General features: G+C 36.5%; 1 protein-coding gene across 1 annotated transcript; it reads left to right on the top strand.

The window, feature by feature from the left end:
- The first annotated feature begins 1851 nt into the window (after nucleotides 1-1851).
- Nucleotides 1852-20718, top strand: xrcc4 (X-ray repair complementing defective repair in Chinese hamster cells 4). The gene is made up of 8 exons (XM_007572699.2): nucleotides 1852-2000; nucleotides 3674-3817; nucleotides 5044-5234; nucleotides 7418-7584; nucleotides 9304-9435; nucleotides 10181-10326; nucleotides 13171-13300; nucleotides 20158-20718. Exons 2-8 carry the CDS (start codon nucleotides 3676-3678, stop codon nucleotides 20270-20272), a joined length of 1023 nt encoding a protein of 340 aa, XP_007572761.1. The 5' UTR covers nucleotides 1852-2000; nucleotides 3674-3675; the 3' UTR covers nucleotides 20273-20718.
- The last annotated feature ends 284 nt before the right edge of the window (nucleotides 20719-21002 follow it).

Genomic DNA, 21002 nt, shown 5'->3' with positions numbered 1-21002 from the left:
TTACTCAGAGACTAAAGAAACAATCTGATGGATTCAGTGGCTGAGGAGGAAATGAAAGGATTACTGGAAGACAGTGATTTTAGCTCAGCAAACAGACACAATGTTGAAAAATAAATATTGTCAAAACTGCTCACTCATTAATCTGCTTTTTGCCAAGTTACTCTGCACTATCGCCAAAAATCTTTCATTACATCAGTTTAGGTATCTCTGAACACTTAATTTAGCGCTACACAAATTATTGAATCAGAGACATGGCAACATCAACAGCAGGAACATCACATCAGGCAGCTTGGATGCAATATTAGGAATGTTCATATAAAGCAGCTTTTAGTTACAGGACTAGGTTTAAACAAAAATCTAGAATAAGCTTCCAGTTGACTGCAGCAAGGTTCCCGTCTTAAGTTATTTTTAAAACCTTTCTATTTGCTTCTGCCCAATCTTAACTGATTTTTAAGTTATAATCTTATTGGTTTGGTGTGTAACTGTGTACATTGTGTGTTGTTTTTATCTTTATGTTAGCACTTGGAATTTTCTTTGGCTGAAATGTGCTATGTATAAATAAAGCTGCCTTGTCTTGCTTTTATGCTGACTCCTGATAAAGCTCTTGGTGCCCAAATCATAGCACTCAGGTAAAGCAGTGGTCCTATCATAAATGGTTGAGAAAAAAATTAGACAAATAATCCACAAAATAGTCCAAAATCCTTACTAGTGTCACTCCATTAAGAGTGTTTTGGTCTGGATTTTGATTTCCAGCTTATTAAAAAGAAACATAGAAGTTATGAAGCGTAAGTGTTTAGCACGTAAATGCTGATGTGTTTCCAGATTAAAACAATTAAGTACTGCTACCATTGTCAACATAATAGTTTCTATGACAAACAAAGAAGACATTTTGAATGAGTTAAAGTTTCCAGATTTTTATGCAGTAATTTGTCCAGCCTGTTGACAGGGAACTGATATTTTCTTCAAACATCAGATGCCTGTGAGGTCACACTAAATGCCTTTGGCTTTGATACTCTGCTTCCCACTGCTGCCAGCATGAGATGGTGTCGTCAGTCACTTATGGTCTAATCCAATCTGTGCCAGCTTGACTTGTGTCGCTATGTTTTAATATTCAAAACAGAAGTATAAAGCATTAAAGATGAATCGTGGATTTTTATTTATTTTTTTGTCCATGCATCGCTTTCAGGTGTAATAGCTATTAGAACAGTATGAATTGGGCATTAGTCTACGGCAGAGGACTTGTTGATACAAGCTAATCCAATTAGTAGAACTGCATTATAATATATAGGCAGGAATGCCACTGTTGAGGAGAGGAAAAGGTAAGGATGATAATTTTTTGCTTCTGAGAGGAGTGTTGTTACAGATGGTGTATCTACTATATAGAATTCTTCCTTTATTTCAATGGAAAAATCCACTGAAATAATGGATTATAGAAAGATCTTAGCAAGTCTATGATCTTTGCTGATCATAGACTTGCTGGTGAGATTTAATTTCTAAACTGGTTTAAGAGCACTTTGATGTCTTCTGGAGCCTCGGGATATCTGCTCAAGATTTGGTCCGATGATTCACTGTCAAACATTAGATTGTCAACAAATTTAGTATAATCTTCATGCTGGTTTCATGTTCCTCCTAGTCATTGATATGATGTATTTCACCATTCTCCTGCAAATAAAATTCGGTCTTCAACAACATAACATCACGACAGTCTGAATGTCAGCAGTTCATAAAGTGGAGAACCCAGATGATTATCACAGGAATCTTGTCCAAGATGTTGCTAGTCCATTAGAAGGCCTCTTTTCTTTCTTCTACATTTTTTCAAACTGAAAAACTTATATTACGTTATTCCGTATTGTCGCTTATTGATGACGTAATATAAACCTTGCTTTGTGTGGCTTCTAGTGACACTGACTTCACGTTTTCAGTCAGCGGTTGTTTCAGACAAGTGAAACATCAGGTTTTCTTCTAAACTCAGCCGCCAGACCGTAACTGTTCCTCTTGAGGTAAGACAAGAACGAATGTGTTGTTTTCGAAGCAGTAACGAACTTTTCCTCGCGCTTCTGTTGACGTGTTAGCGCGAGCCGCTCTGTGTTTACAAACAGCTCCACCATCTTTTAGCTCTGACCAGCTAACTGCTAACACCTACATTTATGCAGCTTACTATCATACAGGCTGAATATTAATGAAGTCATCTGTCAGTTATAACATTTTATGTATCAGGAGGGTTTACCGTTATTTTGGTTTTCAACTGGCACAATTAATAGGCAGAAGAATAACGACACACTTTCGTACGTCAAAGACGCCGCCATATTGGGAGGGTATACTGTGACTTTTCACTGCATCTAAAATAAAGTACATTTTCATGGAATTCACCAGACATGTTGGTATAGATGTCATGGCGTCATACTTAATGCCTCCTGGCGTTATTCTCTAATGAGCAGATTTGTAATATGACATTGAAAAGCATTATGTTGGTTTCTCCAGCTCTCTTCATTTTAATAAATTTCATCTTATAGTTTCCAACAGAAATTTTTTTTTGCCAGAAGAACATTGTATTTAGGCAATGCTTGTAATTGCAGTCACTTTTTACTGGTAGAATTTTTTTTATTTATTTTGTTTGTCTTTCAAGTTCCTATTGCAGTCAAATACCTGCAGTAATGGTAAAAAAAATAAAACAATAAAAAACAGGAAGGTGAAATTGTCTTAGACAAAAACACTCATTGCATTTTATTTATACAACTTTGCAGTTAAAAGCTGTGACAGAATATTTCCTCCAACCCCTTTGTTTCAGTATAACTTGAATGCAGAATGATGGGGCAAAATGGTTCAAAGATGCAGCTTTGTTTCATGACCTGAAACAACTAAAAAGGCTTGACATGCTTCTCTAAGTCAATGTATAAGTGCCACTTGGACCGTGCATGTGCTCCTGTCCATATTATTTTTAGCTCAGATGAATAACTTCTTCTTACAAACCATTACGAGCTTGTTTTACACTGTAAGAATAAAGTGATTTCAGAAAAAAAGTTACTGCAAAATTGCTGAAAGGCAGCAAAGCTAAAACTTGTACCACTATGCACCAGGGATGATGGTAGATTGTATTGTCAAATGTAACAGTAATTGCTTTTTTTTTCTAAAGAAAATGCATAAAATTGGAGACTTCTCAGGAAGAATAGATGTGTGTGGACAGTGTCATGAGGCAACATTTTGCATAATGATACAGTAAAGATATTGTCTGCGTGTCATTCAGTCTCATTGGGCTTTACAGGTAACATGATGTTGTGGATCACTAACTACTATTATTCCACATCCATGTTGATGGGTTTTGAGAAGAGAGAAAAACCTAATATTTCTCCCAGGGACGGCAAGTGATATTCCAATCATATGTGAAAATAAACATTGTAAAATAATAATAATAAAAAAAACATATTGTGGACAATTTATTCTAAATTTATTCATGCTTAAAATATGTTTTAGAATTTTGTGGCTGTGCAATCAATTTTGCCCCAATCAATTTTAGGGCAATTTTTGAGGTTCTAATAGTATTTATTAATTTGCTTATTTCCTAAATTAATAGTTAAAAAGTTAGAACACCTACTTGTTCTTTACAACAAGCTGTATCAGAGTACTACGCTGTAGGTTGGTTGACCTCTTCATGTATTTCTTTGTGTTTCCTCAGGGATGAACACATCAGTGCGTGAAATCCACCTCTCTTCTCAGGCTGACTTTTCCTACTTTCTACGGGTGGACTGGGAGGGGCGGGGCTTAGGCTTCGGCTTCAAGTTGCTTTTGACTGATGGACACAAGGCATGGAGAGGAAAGGGTAAAAGTCATCCTTTGTGATAATTCATTGAATATGTTAAACAACAGATTTTTTGCTTAAGTTATTTAACTATTCCCACTTCACTTGTGTTTGATTTGAACATCACTGCCTCCATCGATAAAAATTGGAGGGTCAGTTGTAAGTGATTCTCAGTGAATCACTTACAAAGACTTCCTGGAGGTCTTTGTAAAGATCATTTCAGTCCTGGTGGTTTTACAGGTGCTAGTTGAGTCTCCTCCAGTCTTAAAGGTTTAGCCTTTAAGACATGATTTAATGTATTTTCATAAACTTTACCAACTCTAGAAATCTCAGATGACTAAGTTTTCTGTGCCAATAAAAACAAAGTAAACGATTGGAGTTGGTGTAGCAACAATAAATTAAAGGAATCATAGGTTCCTCGTTCTGCTATTTAAAGCACTAATAATTGATCATTAGTGGTGTGAAAAGCTCTATAAAAATAGAATTGTTGGCAGCTTGTCGGTCTTGAGCATAAATGTGTGTTAATACAATGCTAACTGATTCTTCAGGCCTCACTTAGCATGTTAAATGTTCTACACCCTAAAATGGGGACAAGCCTGAAGAATTATGGCATGCTGGGAAGGATTGCCAGGAGAACGCCTTTCTCTTCAAAACTCAAGGTTTAGATGTATAATGTTGCATCTAAATGAAATTCAAGTTTTCTTTGACAATTTCCTTTGGCAGATGAAACCATCATAGCAATGCATTACTGTAATGCATAACAGCGTGTTTGTCAAGAATGCATTTATTATAAAATACTCTAGTTAAATGTGAAGCTATCTATTCAGAAGCTGAATGTTGGCAGAAGCTGAATTATGATCGGGATAATGATCCCACCCCCAGTAGCCAGTCTGCAGCAGAATGTCAAAAAGGAGGGATAAAGGTGTTGTAAAATCACAGAGTAAGTCCAGACCTCAGCTTTATTGAAATGCTGTGGAAGGAACCTTAAGGGAGCTGTGCAGGAATGAATGTGTGCAAACCTCAATTCACTGAAGCAACCCTCCAAAGAAGAGTGAGCCAAAATTCTTCATACATAAAGTCATACAGAAAACAATAACTCAGTGCTGTGGCTGTTAAAGATTGTTCTACAGGCTGCTCAATCATGCACTTAGTTATTGTCTGACTGTATGAAGGAAGCTTATAAAAAGAAAAGCACTTTATATGCAGATAACCATTTTATACCACTAAAGACATCGGTATGTGTGCAGTGAGTGAGGCGGTGGTGAATGAAGAGGCAGAGGAACTGGAGATGGCGAAAGAGAAGTACATCCAGGACCTCCAGGAGGCTCTAACAGAGCCAGAGCCCTCGGCCTCCTACTGCTTCACCCTGAAACCACACCCACCCACCAGTAGCCACACTGTGACTCTGACATATGAGAAGATGCAGAAGGACATATCCGTGAGCGCTACTTACTTTTTAAGCATGTTGTGTATTCACAAATAAAGACGAGTTTAACAAAATTACATGGTGCAGCCTTAACAGGAAATCCATTTGACAGGTTAACGTAATGTCTTACTGTGTGACTGAAAAACAAATTATTTGATGTAATTTTCAATAGTCTTGCTTTAATATTATTTTCTTCCCTCAACAAATATAAATAAAACTTAATATTACTTAAGTTGCTCTGCTCATCAAATCCTGTACATAAGTATTAGTTTGTAAAACATTTTCACAATTCTCTGAATAAATCCTGTTTAAGGGTCAGCTGTGCATACGTCCTCCTTTATGCTGAAACTGCAAAAAGTCCTTGTTGTGACAGAATGGAAATATGTTGCTGCAAAGGAAGAAATGAATCATTGTTTGCAGAAACGGAGACAATTAAACTGACAGTTTAGCAGAACTTTATAGTCAGATGAGAATTTCCTTCCTCTAAAACGCAAACAAAAAAGGATGATCTCTCATGTGCCTTAAGTTATGCAAGTAGTGTGAGGACTTTCCTTCAGAGGAGTACTTTGGTAAAATCCCATTCTGGCCTCCCTTCCTTCATTCTTGGCGCTTACTTTCTTTAACTTCTCTTCCCAATCATTTGTGATGTGGAGGGATGGGCAGCTTTCTAACCTGTAAAAATTAAAAGTTATGAGCTTCACCTTCAGATATTATTTGTCCTTTAAAATAATTTGATTGACCCTAAAGTCTATGTAATGTCCACCTTGAGTTGTTCTCTTGCTTTTGATATTACAGTCACTTTCATGTAACAAGCACATAAATCTCCATAATAACTCTGCATTTCCAAAATAAGAATTATTTATACTTTAAACAACTGGGCTGCAATATAGCAGCAAAATATGTATTTGCAATGTTATTGCTGAATATTGTGATGCTAATTAGGTCTGAAAAATATATTGTGGCTAAATAGTCATCACAATATCGGTGTATGCAATATTTATATCACAAAGGTTTGTTTGGAATGCAGTAATTGTTGGATAATATATTCAAGTTGTTATGAACTTGGATGTTTCACGTTAATGTAATATTTGGTCTCACACCAGCAGATGCTCACAGTGGACACAAATGACATTCCCCAAAATGCTGAAGGTCACAGAGAGATGGAAACACTGAAGGAGGAAAGAGCCACTGATATTATCATCACAATATTTACTCAAATCTAGCCATTGCTAAATTTTTGAGTGTTTTGCAGTCACAAAAACTATACTTGTAACATTGAGAAAAGGTTTTATGATCAGTGAATGTTGCGGCAGACTTAATGTATTATTCAAGTCATCTGTTGAAAATCCCTGTATTTTTTTTTTCATGCCGCAACATATATTTCAAGGTTATTAAAACATGTGAATTTTTTCCCCCCAGTATTCTGGAGTACAAATCCTGATCAGGAATGTCAAAATAATTGATGTTTCTCATAATTTATACTAAAAATGAATTCTTTACTCATTTGCATCAAAGTTGATTTACTGCATTCAGGCAAACATTAGTAATTACAGCCATCATCTGTTTACAGGTTTAGGTTTGGACTTCATTGCAAAATGGTCAGTGGATCTGACAGAAGCATGTTTATTGGTTTTAAGTTAGCTGCTGCAGAGACACGTCTGTCACTGTTACCACACCACTATACAAGGGTGGCTTTTATCTGCTAATAATAAAAAATACCATAATTACAAGAAAATAACTTATTGGCAAGTAGAATAAACACTTTATCTAACTCTATTAAACAGAGTACAAGCAGATAAACACAATACTATCTTATTTTGTGCTTTGAGTTCAGCCATAGTTAGGAAGTTGGGCCATAATTCCTCTTCTAATTGATCTCAGCTGCTAAAAGCAAATGGTGTAAATCTATTTTAATGTGATTAGGTGGCCAGTTAATGGTTCCCAATTTAAATAAAGGTTAGAGAAAGGAAAGAAGTCATAGTCTAATCTGTGAATGGGCAAAAAACTACAAACTAGAGAAGCACATCCCAACGCATGCATTGGCAGGTTTTGAATGTTATAAAATGAAAGTGTCATCATTTGAATTTAATCTGATACTCATTTATTTAAAAACAGATCTTTGTGAATGGAAATGAGCCTTATTGACTTCCTTACAAGCAAAATAAACTAAATGGTGTGAAATTTGTCTCCCTCAGTTCAAACTTGGCTCGGTCTCTCTGGATGCTGTCAAGGAGCCAGCTGAGGCAGTGAGAGAGGTGCTGATACACACACTGCAGCAAGGAAACGAACTGCAGCAACATAACCACAAACTGAAGGAGGAGAACCAGAGGCTGATACAGGAACACCAAAACATCACTGAAAAGTAAACACACATTTAGCGCATATAAAACACTGCAGACAGATAAGTTCTGCTCCTGGAAGGCTGAAGTTGGCAGGGAAGTTGGATAAATTCCGAATTGGTATCAGTAGAACCCAAGAAAACGTCAACAAACTTTTAAAATTCTAAAGCATTCTTTTTCTTCTTTTGTTTTTTTAGCTCATTCATGACGACTGTCATGGTGTTCAGCTAATGTTTAACATTCACTAGGTCTGTATCTTAAGCTGTTCTTCAAAATGTTTAAAGAAAATATGCTTCCTTGGCAACACAGCATTGACCTGTCAATATTTCAGCTTTGGTCTTATCATTTTTCATTTGAAGCTCATGATCAGTGTCGGAAAATATGATTCATTGTTTGCAACAAAGCCTATTTGAATCTGTACTGGAGAGGTTAGATGGCTTAAACCTGATCCTATTCCATATGTTTGGATTAAGAGTTTGGAAACTAAAAGTCTGAAAGCTGCATTAGCATGCGTATTAGCTAATGCAGCAGGTCATTGTTGCAATATATTTCCAAGTAGATTTATCCAGGTCTTAAAGAATAAGACAGAATAACGGTCTTATTCTTTAAGCTTATAGTTATAACCAATGAACTTTTGCTTTCCTTTGCCAACCTCCCACTTTCACAAGCAATGTATCACAATTTTTATTTTTCCTTTGGTTTCACTTTGACTTGAGACTTTAATTCAGTTCAAAAGAACATTGTTCATCCCAAAATAATGTTGTTGTAACTCATATCCATCCATCCGAGTATAATCAAAGAGTCGTCAATTATTGGTGATGCTGTGGGCAGGAAGTATCTCAGATAGCAGTCTGTCTTGCAACAATCTGTTGATGCCTCTGACTGAAGACACTATTGTTGTACACAGACACATGACAGCTCGATATCCAGGCAGCAAAGATTAGATTTCATAGTAACGTGTCCTGGTGACATCCTGAACCCTTCCAATCTAAATCCCTTCACTGAGAGGTCACCAATATTTTTTATTTGAAGTGCTAAGCCTCTCCCAGCTAACTAACTACCCATTCTGTAAGGTTAACATTTAACCGCCTCTCCACCCTAGGGGTGCGGAAATCCATTATCTGGAGAATATCGACCACTTCTCTGATAAATCCAGGCTGGTTTATTGGAGAAGACCAGTCTGGATTTCTAACGGCCTACATCTGAGTGTTCCATCCCAGATGTGGTTAATCCTTCCATGGATTAACCACATTAATCCATGGAAGGTTAATCCTTCCATGGATTAACCAAACTGAGTAGTCAGCAGCCAGCTAGCTTCCCCAGATCTGACGCATTAAATGGCTGCTCTCCCCTTATTACAGCTGACCCAGGTTATAATTTATTGACTCGTATAAAGTCCTAGGGATGTTTTAATAATCTTGGAGCATGGCAACTACTACTTGTAAATCTGCAAACCATGCACCAAGACTGTTTTACTACTATTGAACAACTTGAGATCACAATGACACAATAATTGAATGTCCACACTTCTCTAACATTTTATGTGCTTTCATTAGTAATGTTGCGCATATGCCAGTACCACTTAAGTAGCACAGAAAATGTATAAAAATATAACTAACGTGTCTTTCTCTAAAGTGAAATTCCTCTGTGCCCTTTGTCTCTGGCACCCATCACATAGCAGTAGTGTTAGGTTGCTGCTCCATGTCTGATGTATATGTGACCTATGTTGGTGTATGTTTCAGGCTGAAGCACTACGCTGAAAGCATAGAGACCCTGAAGGCAGAGTTGTACTCTCGGTTCGTCCTGCTCCTCAATGAGAAGAAAACAAAGATTCGCAGTCTGCAGGAATCTGTCACAAAGCTGCAGGAAACGAGGTGCCGGGCTGTCATTAACCAGACTTTCCATTAGCTCTGCATGCTGAGAGAGACACTCAGTCTTTTTGATGAAAGTCACATCACATCTAGACTTCCAGAGATATTTTCTTTGGAGCAACAACCAAGAAAAATAAACTTTAGGTGTCTTTAATTCTATATATATGAAGCAATGTTTTTACTCTGACTTATTTTTAAACCCTTAAAGTTTCTTAAAAGAAATGAGTCATAATTATTTCTGACTTATGTTTTTAAATAAAACGTATAACATGTTTTATTTAAAAAAATAAAACATTTTTTATATATTTTATTTTAATAAAGGAACAATTTTTTTTGTAACAAATACATTTGTAGTTTTTCTTCGTATGTGTTGATTATATTTTCATAACATACATGCCATAATTTATATACTTAAAAAAGGAAGAAACTACTGACTGAAAATATGACATAACCAAAGATACATATTCTCTCCAGTTTCTGTTATATTATGTTTTTTTAACGTAAGTTTTTACGACCCTATTCAAAACAAAATAAAAAAAAATGTTTTATGTTTGATTTTATATCCCGTAATTATTTCAGAAGAAGGAGTTTGTAGTGTTGCCATTTTGGATCTAGACCATTTATAAGATGGCGGAAAAGAATTATTGGATTGAATACATGTTTTTGACTAGCATGTGTTTGAAATGTTAGATCTTACAGAGCTATAAATAATTAAATGGTTTATTACTATGTTGTGGTTTTGTTGTAGGAATTCTGATGAACAGAAAAACAAGGATTGTGCAAAATTGGATCGAACAGCAGGTCACAACAGCGAGGATGATGAATATGAAGGCAGCACTGACGAAGAGCTGAAGGAAGAGCAGTCAGCAGAAACTTCTCATCCGTCATCTAAAGGTAAGATTATTGTTAATCAAATGCTTATCATTCCAAAGTACACAAATGTGATTTTGTGACGTTACAAGGGCCTTATGGAGAAAATGACAAACTTCAAATTGATGTTATGTGGTTATGATTGACATTGCTCAGATTTTAAACAGCTTTTGCCCTCAAAAAACAAGTCTTATAATAACTTCAATTTGTTTATTTCAGTTTATTTATGGGCGACTTGTCTCCATCGCTCATGAATGAAGTACTCCTGTAATGCATATAGTACTTATCAGAAGTTGTTAAACTGAACATGTTGAGTGGCACAACACAGTACCTTCGCTATTAGCGATTGTTTTTGTTGTTACCTGCTTATGCCTGCGTAGAACAAACACTAGAGCCATTCGTTCTATATGAGCTTTTACACCTGCTTAGTACTTGACACCACCATGTTACAGAAAAGTTTCACTCTGAGACCTGGTTTCAAAAAATGCCACCAGTCACTGTTTTTGTACAAACAAGCAGCTGGATCATAACCAAACTTATAGTTTAACAGAAGAGCAGCTCTGTGTAAGCGTAACCTTAGCTTGACCTTTTCTTTCAAAGAATAGTCAGCAAGCTGATGGATTCCCCAGCTGTACTGTCATTTGACTCAAACACACACTTTTTTCAGAGTTCTGTTTGCAAAAAGAACATGCTGTTTTCCTACATGTTACAATTATGCACTAGTTTTTGTTGGTCTACTACATAAAATCCCACAGAATAGGAGAGCAGTTTGTAAATCGGTTCTACTGCCAAGATTGGATCTTGCAGATTAAAAACATCATTATGCTGCACATGGAGATGAATTGTTGCAGAGGATAAGAGTCGGTCTGGTTTCCTTATGTCTTAATCACAGCAGTATTGTGCTTCTAAGCACATCTTTTCATTCCCTTTATTTTTGTATGAAAGAGATGTCAAATGATTCATTGAGTCTAAACGTTGTAATCCTGGTTAATAAAATCCAACTGTAGTGTTTTTAAGTTCCATTTTGACTAATTTATGTAGGTATGTCAACATTTAATCAGGTGTTCTGAAAACTACTGTAGTTTACTGGGCTTTTTTTTGTCTGAAGTGAGCAGATGTATGTTTTGTTTTGGTGTTTACAGAAAACGCTATATATACTTCAGTATCACTGAGAACCTTCATGGGAAGTGTAATGAAAAACCCATAGATTTGTAATATTTAGTTGTGATATTTCTGGCTGCTGTTGTCATTGGAGCCGAATGTTTTTGCTCCATTACTGTAGCAGTCATGACGTCACCGAGAGGTTAGGTAATACATCGAGTTGGACCTCTGTGAACCAACATCCCCACACAGCCTTAAATGCAAGCAGCCGCTAATGTTGACATTACATTTTATTATTTATCCTCCTGACTTTTACTCGCTGTTGTCCTGGACACTAGTAGTGCGCCATCACCAGAGAATACGATGTGCGGATCATTATTTACCTTTCAGACAGCTGTGGAAAGCCTTTACAAAAGTTGGCACAACTCCCAATGTGTCATAGTTTTTTTTTTTTTAACATACTAGAACATCACAGCCAGGTTAGGTTTATTTTTTTAATCCATCAAGGCTTTTTGGCAACTTTCTGGTCCCTGTTGGCTTTCCTCCTCCATCTTAAGAGGAAAAGCTAGCTGGATTTATGTTGTTTTTGTTGCCATGGTTCTAACTAACATGGTCAGCAGGGGGAGAGAGGGGTAAAGGAAGTGTTGGGAAATGTTAGGTTTTGTTTTGTCTGAAAATGAGTTTGTTTTGTGTAGAAACTGCTGCCAGGGGAAAAAATGAGCACAGATCAGAGTAGGTAAAATTTTGTGTACTCTGACGTTCACACCCAGTAATAACAAGGAGGAAAAGGTCTTTTGCTTTCATTTAGTTTGATTCTAATCGAGGTGACCACTAACAGGTGTTTTGTGTTTGTTTTGCCAGTGCACGTATTGGTGAGTAGATTGTGATAAGTAGGCAAACGAATCAGAGCTTCTCTAGAACTGCAGCACTTGTGCGGTGATCCCAATCTCTGTCAACAGTGGGCCAGGAAAGGAACACTGGTGATGGGGCCATGACTCAGTGATGTAGGTGGAGATCCAACAGCTGAACTGCTGCAGCTCAGACTTCTGAAGAAGTCAAGTCTCCTTCTGATTAAAATGTATTGGAATTCATAGGGGTATCACAGTTGGTTTTATATGGGGCTTCTGAACCATACAGTGCCAGTCCTGGTGCCCACACTGCTGAAAGTACCAATGGACACATGGGCATCAGAACCTGACCGCATGTGGAAGAAAGTAAGTGGTGGAGGCAGAGTGCCATTTTCAGTACATGATACCTACTTAAACACTAGATCCGTTTCCATTAATCATAAAATTGCGCAAATTGAGATTAAGAAAATAAATTATCTTAATGGAAACATGCCAATTTTGTGGAAAAAAGTTTTTTAATAAAAAGTTTTTTTTCTCTGTTTTTTGCTTGACCTCTATCTGGGTCAAGTCTTCCAAGCAAAATCAGATCTGATTTTAATTACACTCCTTGAATAGGTAAAAGTAAATAGATACATAAAATGGGTATCTAATGAAAAGTAACCTTAGATATGAAGATAAGTTATTGGCAAGTGTAGCTAATGACTTAAATTGATGTTGTGGTAATTGGTATTGTTTCTGTAAAAAAAAAAAAAAAATTATAAAAAAAATCAGTTTTATTTCATTTGCTGGTGCCATAGTGCTGATCATTACTAAGATTCAACATGCAAGCTTAATCATAATCTGTATCCTCATAAAATGTAGGTAATCAAAGAAAAGTTTCTTTTCACATGTCTTATGCCTCGTCTTATTCTCTCTTCAGATTCTGCTACTCCGAGCCCTTTGAACCTCCGTGACATCACTGATGTTGCTCCCTGTCGCAAGCGCCGTTTCCGCCATCTTGGGCCTCCAGAGCTCGCTGTGAAAAAGCAGAACCCAGAGAAGAAGAATGGGTACGAGTGCATGTTCCATGTTGTCCTCAACGCTGCCCGTCTGTGTTTGTGCTCCTGTTAAAGGATAATTGACATTTTTGAGTTTTACATCATGTTATTATAATGTTATTTCCTCATCAGAAACATACCTAGATTCTTTAATGCATGATTGAGAAATCCTTTAATCTCCATGGCAATCATTCAGCTGTGCACAACACCCTAGTGACCCTGTCTCCACTTTTAAGGCGCAGATCCTCCTTAGAGCTGCAGTTTTCAAGCTCCTAAGCTTCCACCTAACAGAGCAGCCCTATTCCATGACTCCCACATGCAGCTCCTTCAGACTAGCCAGCAGCTGTTGGCAAACACCTGGTGGAATGGTGTATGAGCTGAGCTCATTGTACCAGCTACTTCTCAGTGCAGTGCTGGTGAAATGCTGTTAAAGGGTTAATAAATGTTTCAGAAAGAGCAGGAGTTTTTAAGAGACAGATGCCTTTCAGTAATATGCTTTTTATTCTTCTTCTTCAGATCTTTGTTCAGGTGTGATTTCTAAATGACTTTTAGAACTTGAAGCTAAAAAGTCAATTCCAGACCTCAATGAGACAATTATGTAACTTTTCTATGGTGTCTGTGTCAGTGCTCCAGCTCTGTTGCCGCTCATTTAAAACTTTAAAAAGTTGCTGATTTGGTGGCCAAATACTTCATGAGCCAACTTCTGTTTGGACATGTTCAATTAGAAGGTAATCCAAAGACTTGTCTCAGTCTGACTTTCTCTGTAGCAGTCTTACTTAATCAAATAATGGGTGAATATGCTGCATCTAAACTTTCCCAAGAGCAGCTGATTGTAAACTGTGCCCCAGAGTTTGCCTTCTATTCTCAGTTTGCCAGTGAGCAGCTGCTGTTGCCTGGACAACAGATCAATGCTCTCTGGTGGCTGTTAGTGGACAGGGGAGGTCGTACTTTCAGTTTTCACTTTTCTCCTTTTTTGTTCCCCTTTTTATTCTTTTTTTTTATTTTGGAATGGAGATTTTAAGAAAAAGAAACTGAACATTTATTGGTTGAAGGAACCAGAATGGAATGAAATGCAAGAAGCAGTTCATACTCAGTTGTTTCCACCATCATTAGGCTGTGTTAGCTGTCTGGAACATCACCATTAGTCTAGTGAGCAATTGAATTTGACATCTGGTTGAAGTTTAAAAATCTGTTATTGAGTTTAGTTAGCATCCTGCATCCTCTAAACTGGAGCTTCTCAAACATTTTTATAACAAGTACCCAAGAGTAATATTAAGTCTTCCATTTACAAAAAATAAAAAATAAAAAAACTTAAGCATTTTTTCATATCAAAGTTAAAGCTAAAATTGTTTTTGGCATTGTACTTTTCACTAAAGGTTCAGTTCAAGTGTGTTCCACTCTTACTCAGAAGTTGAAATGTTCAAATTTTGAAGTTGGAAAAAAAATTATATGAAGCTCCCTAAAAAATGGAATTCCAAGAGTAAAATATTTTTATTATTATTATTGTTTTTATTAATCCAGATGTCAAAATCCAATATGGCTGCCTTAATGAAAGTTACCATAGAAACAGTTTATTTTTAGGGTTAATTTGTTTGCTGCATGTCTTCTCTCTTCTCACGCTGCCTGGTTTTTGTTAAAAAAAAAATAAAAAAAAAAGCCTTGTCACAAAACACATGTTTGCACATCAACATGTTAGACTCAATTTAGAATAGTGGGGTAAGTAAGATTTCATTTTCAACTATATTTCATGTTCTGTCAGAGTAATGCACATTTTCCATTCATACCATAAAATGTGCCCATGCTAGTTAAAAGCAAAAGTCAAACCCGCAGTGAGGCGCTAGTACCACTGCGTCTTGTAGTGATTATCCATGATGGCTGGGAGCCATATTTGATCACTTGCAGAACCAGTGCATGTTTCAAGGACAGCCAGTATTTTACTGTGACTTTGTTAGCTGCTTTTCGTGGGAAAACTTTCCTTTAAGTACACAAACACTTAAAGCTAAATGACGTGTTAACAGGGACTAAAATAAGGCAGAATAGAGAATCTGAACATAGTTAGAAACATAACTTCTTCGTTTTCATCTGAGGAGGGATAAACTGCGGGGTGTGTGTTCTGCTCACAACAAGCTCTCACAACAAGCTAGGAAATTATCATTTTTGAATAATAATCTTTAATGGAAATCTTCAATGGTTGCTGTTAAAGGATAACACCAAGTTCCTTCTGAGTGTACTCCAGTCAAAACTTGGTTCATAAAAAGGTAAGCATAATGAAAAGAACACTCGTTAGCTTTGTTTGTTCATTATTTAATTTAATGAGGTGTGACAAATGAGGAGTAGATGAGAAAGGAGATAAAAAGGATAAAAAAAACACACCTGGATATTTGCTTCTGCACCTGGATAATAAAAGAAAAAAAAAACAAAAGAATGAACTAAGAAACCACAGCAATAAAGAACAATTGCTTTACTTCTCAACAAGACAAATTATAGCTTGCAAACTTTGATGGTGGCCTTCGTAGTGGGTGTGTTTGTGGTTAATTAAGCCACATTTTCCCTATTCTTGTTTAGTTTTTTTTCCACAATGTTCCTATCACTTTTGGTGAGCCTTGGTGTCTCGGTTTTTGTCTGTTTGAATTGAGTGGTTAAGGATGGGAGAGAGTCCATTCAACTATCAAGATCCATAACTGGGATGCAGAACATCGATTCATGACCCTTGAAATCTTATACTCTGTCAAATACTGCATCCAAACAGTCCTTGGGAAATTTTGGCAGCTTTTTGTGCAGTTTTGAACAGGACCTTTACTTTTGTAGTTATCCAGCCTAATAAAACTTTTAGAGTTGTACACAAAGTCCCAATCTTGTATCAGTTTACTTGCATGCTTTATGCAGTTTTTCTTTTCTCTGGGATTTATACTTTATATCAATCTTCAGCTTCATCAGTAATAAGGCAGTATTTGTCCATCATTGCTGTTTTAATCAGAGATTAAATTTCCATAAACGTAAATAAATACTTTTGTTGTTCCCAAAGCATCCACATCAAAACTGCATACATGTTTTGAGCATCGTCAGTTAACAGTTTTATTCTGGGGGGGCCAAACATAAACTCATCCAAACAGTTTGACTCACAATGGTATTGTTTTTGTTGAACTTGGTCACTAGCAGAAAACACAATAAAACAACATTGTTCATCAAACATTTTTATCTTTTCATTGTAAGTCAGGAAAAAGATCTGAGGACAGAAATACACAAAGCTCTGTTCAAAGAAAATCTATTCAAATTGAAAACAAAGAGCACAACACTATATTTCTAAAAGATTTACTGTGTTATAAATTATTATGAATTCTCTATCCATTATGGTCAAATAAACTGCATCTTCAACAAGATGCCGATATTTTGTATTGATCTTGTGTTGTTTTACCTGACATACTCCAGTGTACTGTGGGTCACTCATGCAAATCATTAAATCCAGATGTGCCAGGGACGTGTATAAAATCCAGCACCTAGATATGCAAACTGCGTTTACAAACATTTGTGAAAGAATGCATGGCCCTCGGTGAGTTTCAACATGGTACTGTGAAAGGATGCTTCTTGTGCAATAAAGCCATTAGGAAGGCTCCTCACTCCTAAATATTCCACATTCAGCTGGAATATTTAGCTAGTGGTATTATAAGAAAGTCCAAGTGGTTTGTGGAGCGACAAATCAAGCCTGTATGTCTGAAAACCCACTGAAAGTGTTTGTCTTTTTTTTTTTCGTCGGTTGTCTGGAGAATGATATTTGGCTGAGTGTAATGTGTCTGGTTTAGGAGTGGTTTTTAGGAGTTTGAGTTGGCACCTTAGTTTTATTGAAAGGAACTGCTAATGTTTCTGCATATTAAGACATATTTAATAATTTTATTCTCCTTACTCTGTGGGAACATTTTCCTGATGCCACCTTCAGTGCTAACATAAAGGCACACCAGAGCATGAAAGCATGTCCAGAACTAGAAAGCTTGGTGTGGAGGAACTTGATTGGTCTACACAGAGCTCTGACCTAAACCTGACTAGAAAATCTTTGGGAGAAATTAGAACGGCGATTCAGTCTGACTTTCTCATTCAACATTAGTGTTAATAAAATGTAAAAAGACACACCTGACAAACACAAAGTACCTCAATACAAGCCTACCCACACAAACAACCTGTCAACAAAACTCCAAACTCTCGTCTTTCCAAAGGAGTATTACTTGCTCTGCATGCAAAACGCACTGAACCAGCAGCCAAGAAGACGGAAAAATAACCTACCTTGATGAAACCATAGTCATAACTGACGTATAACCTTTGCTGTTTTATGGTCATAATCCATGAGAGAGTACAGATTTCCACTTGGCTCCTGTAGTCTACTGACCCTGCGTCACTGTACCCCCAAATCTATTGACCCTTGACTGTTTAATGGACGTGTTAATCATCCAAATTGCTCTTGAGAAACTGCCCTGCGTGCAATTTACTATGTCTGACACGATTATTGAACGTTTTTACACAGAGATGTTATTTTACAGTATTTCATCTCTTTTTGTGATCTTTTACATGTTGAGAGAATAATGGCGTGCTAGAACAAGAAGCTTTTCATGCTTAGGAGTTGCTATGTTGGCGGCTGGTAGCAGAGCTCGACTCTGTCCTGTTGACTCTTCCTCAGAGGAGGAGGCCTTAGTTTATACAGCTTGGGATCCCAGTGAAACTACTATTAATAATTTGATTGATGTGATGACACTGAATTTGCACAGCACTTTACATTTTGCAGTTTCAAAGTGCTACAGTATTGATGTCTAGAAAATATAAAATTAAAAATGACAATGAAATTCTAAAATTTGATGACCAGAAAGGTCTGTAATCTGTTTTGCTAAGCTCTTTATCGGTTACAGTTTTAAGGTTTTAATATGTCTTTAAAACCTTAATTCTTTGCTTTTTTTCATTCATTTTTGTGCAGTTAATTGTCAGATTGTATACTATGACTTGCTACATGATTTGGATTTCATATACATTCCTTCAAAAGAATTACAAAGTGCTTTTTTTGTAAGTGGAAATGGATTTCTTTCTGTGGTGTGCCATAGTTATTTGCTCTTTCACTAACATGTTTTTTATTACTTTGGGGTATTCTTCAAATTTCTCTTTATTGCGATACCAGAATAATTGAAATAATCCCTGTGTTGGGGTGACTGCGGCTCAGTGGGTAGAGGATTTGTTTTGTGATCAGAAGGTTGTAGGTTCAATTCCAGCTTCCTCCTGCCACATGTCGATGTGCTCTGGGCACTTAACCCCAAGTTGCCTACCAATCTGTGTATCGGTGTGTAAATGTTTGTGTGTTTGTGAGAGCAAAGGGTGAATGTGCCTCTAATTTATGGCACTTTGAGTGATGAAAATGATGGGAAAAGTGCTACATAAGTTCAGTCCATTTACCATTTTAGTTTGAAAAATAGATTCAATTGTTTTTTAGGAATGTCATTTTCTAGTAGAACCCTTTAAAAAAAAGAAAAGGTTTAGGGTTCAGGAGGTTAAGAATGGAAGTTTTATGTGTATAATGTGAATCTATGCTTTTGGCAATATTGCATACATCAGCAAAAGCTGACTATGGTTCTTCCTGTGCAGAACAAATTCTCCTTAAGACCAAACTAAAGCTCAGTTTAGCTTCTCGGTTGGCAGCAAACTCGTTATTAAGGTACTGTATGTCCTGCTGCTCTAACTCTTCCTCAGATCAGCTCTCTGTGGGGGTTCTTGCACACTCACCACCCAAATTTAACCTCGCCCCTTGGGGTTAGAAGAAAAAAATCCTCTAGTCATGCCCCCCTTAGTGGTCTTCTTCTGCAGCATGCAAAGACTTCCCTCGCCACTGAAACACTTCTGTTGTTTGTTCTTAACTGGTTCCAGCAGTGCCCGAAATACAGTTGGTAATGATTTTAAACTACCTCTGGGCCTCTTTCCCCCTCTCTCACGCTGTACTTTTCTTCTCATGTTCAACTTTTTGTCATTACAGCAAGCTTGGAGGGAAAAAAAAAAAGGTATGAGGCTGATGATGGATTGTATTCAGTCCTCAGGTTGGTTCTTAGGTTCAGGAAGGTGAGAAGAGTTGTAAGGTTTAAGAAGGCTTAGTTGACCCCAGATTCTGGGTAGTCTTGTTTGGCTCTTAGATTTGGATGTGACTGCTTCACACAGAATCAACTTCCTGCCCCTGACAATTTTAAAGGAAGTTGGTAACATATTGACAGTAGCTGCATTTTTTTTAACAAATGTGCATAAAACTTTGTCAGTATTCAACTAATTTTGAAAAAACACAATTTTGCAATTGCAGTGTTTTTATTAAATAAGAAACACAATTAAATTCACATGTGAATAAGCTTGTTCACGCGAAAAGTCATTAAGAAATATTCCACGCCGTGATCCTTCAACTACTTCCTGTTGTCTTCTTCTTAGTGGTTTACACCTGTAGTGACATTTGGTTATTTATAGCGTGACTCGTGTGATGCATAAAGTTTTTCAATTGCAAATTTGTGAAATAACCCAACTTTGATATGGCCAAAAAAAAAAAAAAAAAAAAGATTTTTATTAAAAAAACGAGAGCTTTTTTTTTTTTTCCAAAATTGACATATTGTCATTAAACAGATTTATTTTTGATATGTCAAATTGTTATATGATCAATGGAAACGCAGTTATGTCAAGTCCAAATGGTCTTAAGACCATTCACACACCAGCCCTTCCATCTACATACAGTCTGAAAGGCTGTGCCTTGTCTTTCACCTGATTGGCCACATGACAAACTTCTCTCTTGTAGACCAGATTCAATAGCCCACTCATCTTCTCTCTCTCTCTCTCTCTCTCTCTCTGTGTGTCTGTGTACTGAACAGGGCGGACTCCTCTGCATCATCCAATCAGCTGCAGACTCCCCAGTGCTCTGTAGATGTTACAAAAGCAGCTTCAGCAGGAACTTCAGAAGCTGAAGACCTGTTTGATGATTTCTGACTTCCAAACAGCCTCTGTTCCATTACACTGCTACAGGTATTCATCTCAAAGGCAAGTTTTCTAAAAGTAAACTGAATAAATATTGGTGATGACACTAAACCCTTTAATAATGAGCTATCTGTAGATGAAAAAGAGCATGTACACATATATTTGTATATATGCTGAGAATCAAGGCCTTCATAAAAGATGCATATTTTTGTCAAATTTCACAATAAATTGGAATTTGAGTGTTATTACAATAAAAAAGACAACAGTGTACATGAAATGTAAGATTTGCTATGTTTTTCCCTGCTTTATGCAAGTCTAGCCTAATGGATTCTTGTCAGTTGTATTGATGAGTAGTTTGTATTTCAAACTGTATAAATATTAATGCATTGTTTTGTTTTTTTTAACCTTTTCTGACTTTTTGAATTTTTTATGTCATTAAATACAAGAAACATCTAAAACGGGTTTCATATTCTCATTACTAACTTTTGCTACAAAAATGTTAGTAAAACGTACTAAAGTGTGATAACTATTATTTTTGAATCACATTTTTACTGTAATTTCAAAATCATTTTGTTGAGTTTCATTGATTCAACATTAGTTTATTGATCCTTGCAGAAAAATTATTTTGTCTAAATAGTGAAAAATAAAAATAAGTAAGTAAGCACAAAATAAAGCCACATACTAGAAAGTAACAGATGTGAAATGTCCAACTAGCATTGCAATAAAATCATCCAGGTCATTC

Source organism: Poecilia formosa, unplaced genomic scaffold (genome assembly GCF_000485575.1).
Source record: "Poecilia formosa unplaced genomic scaffold, Poecilia_formosa-5.1.2 Scaffold307, whole genome shotgun sequence".
Classification (NCBI taxonomy): Eukaryota; Metazoa; Chordata; class Actinopteri; order Cyprinodontiformes; family Poeciliidae; genus Poecilia; species Poecilia formosa.
The sequence above is the reverse complement of the archived record's forward strand: the minus strand, read 5'-3'. Positions and strand labels throughout refer to the sequence as shown.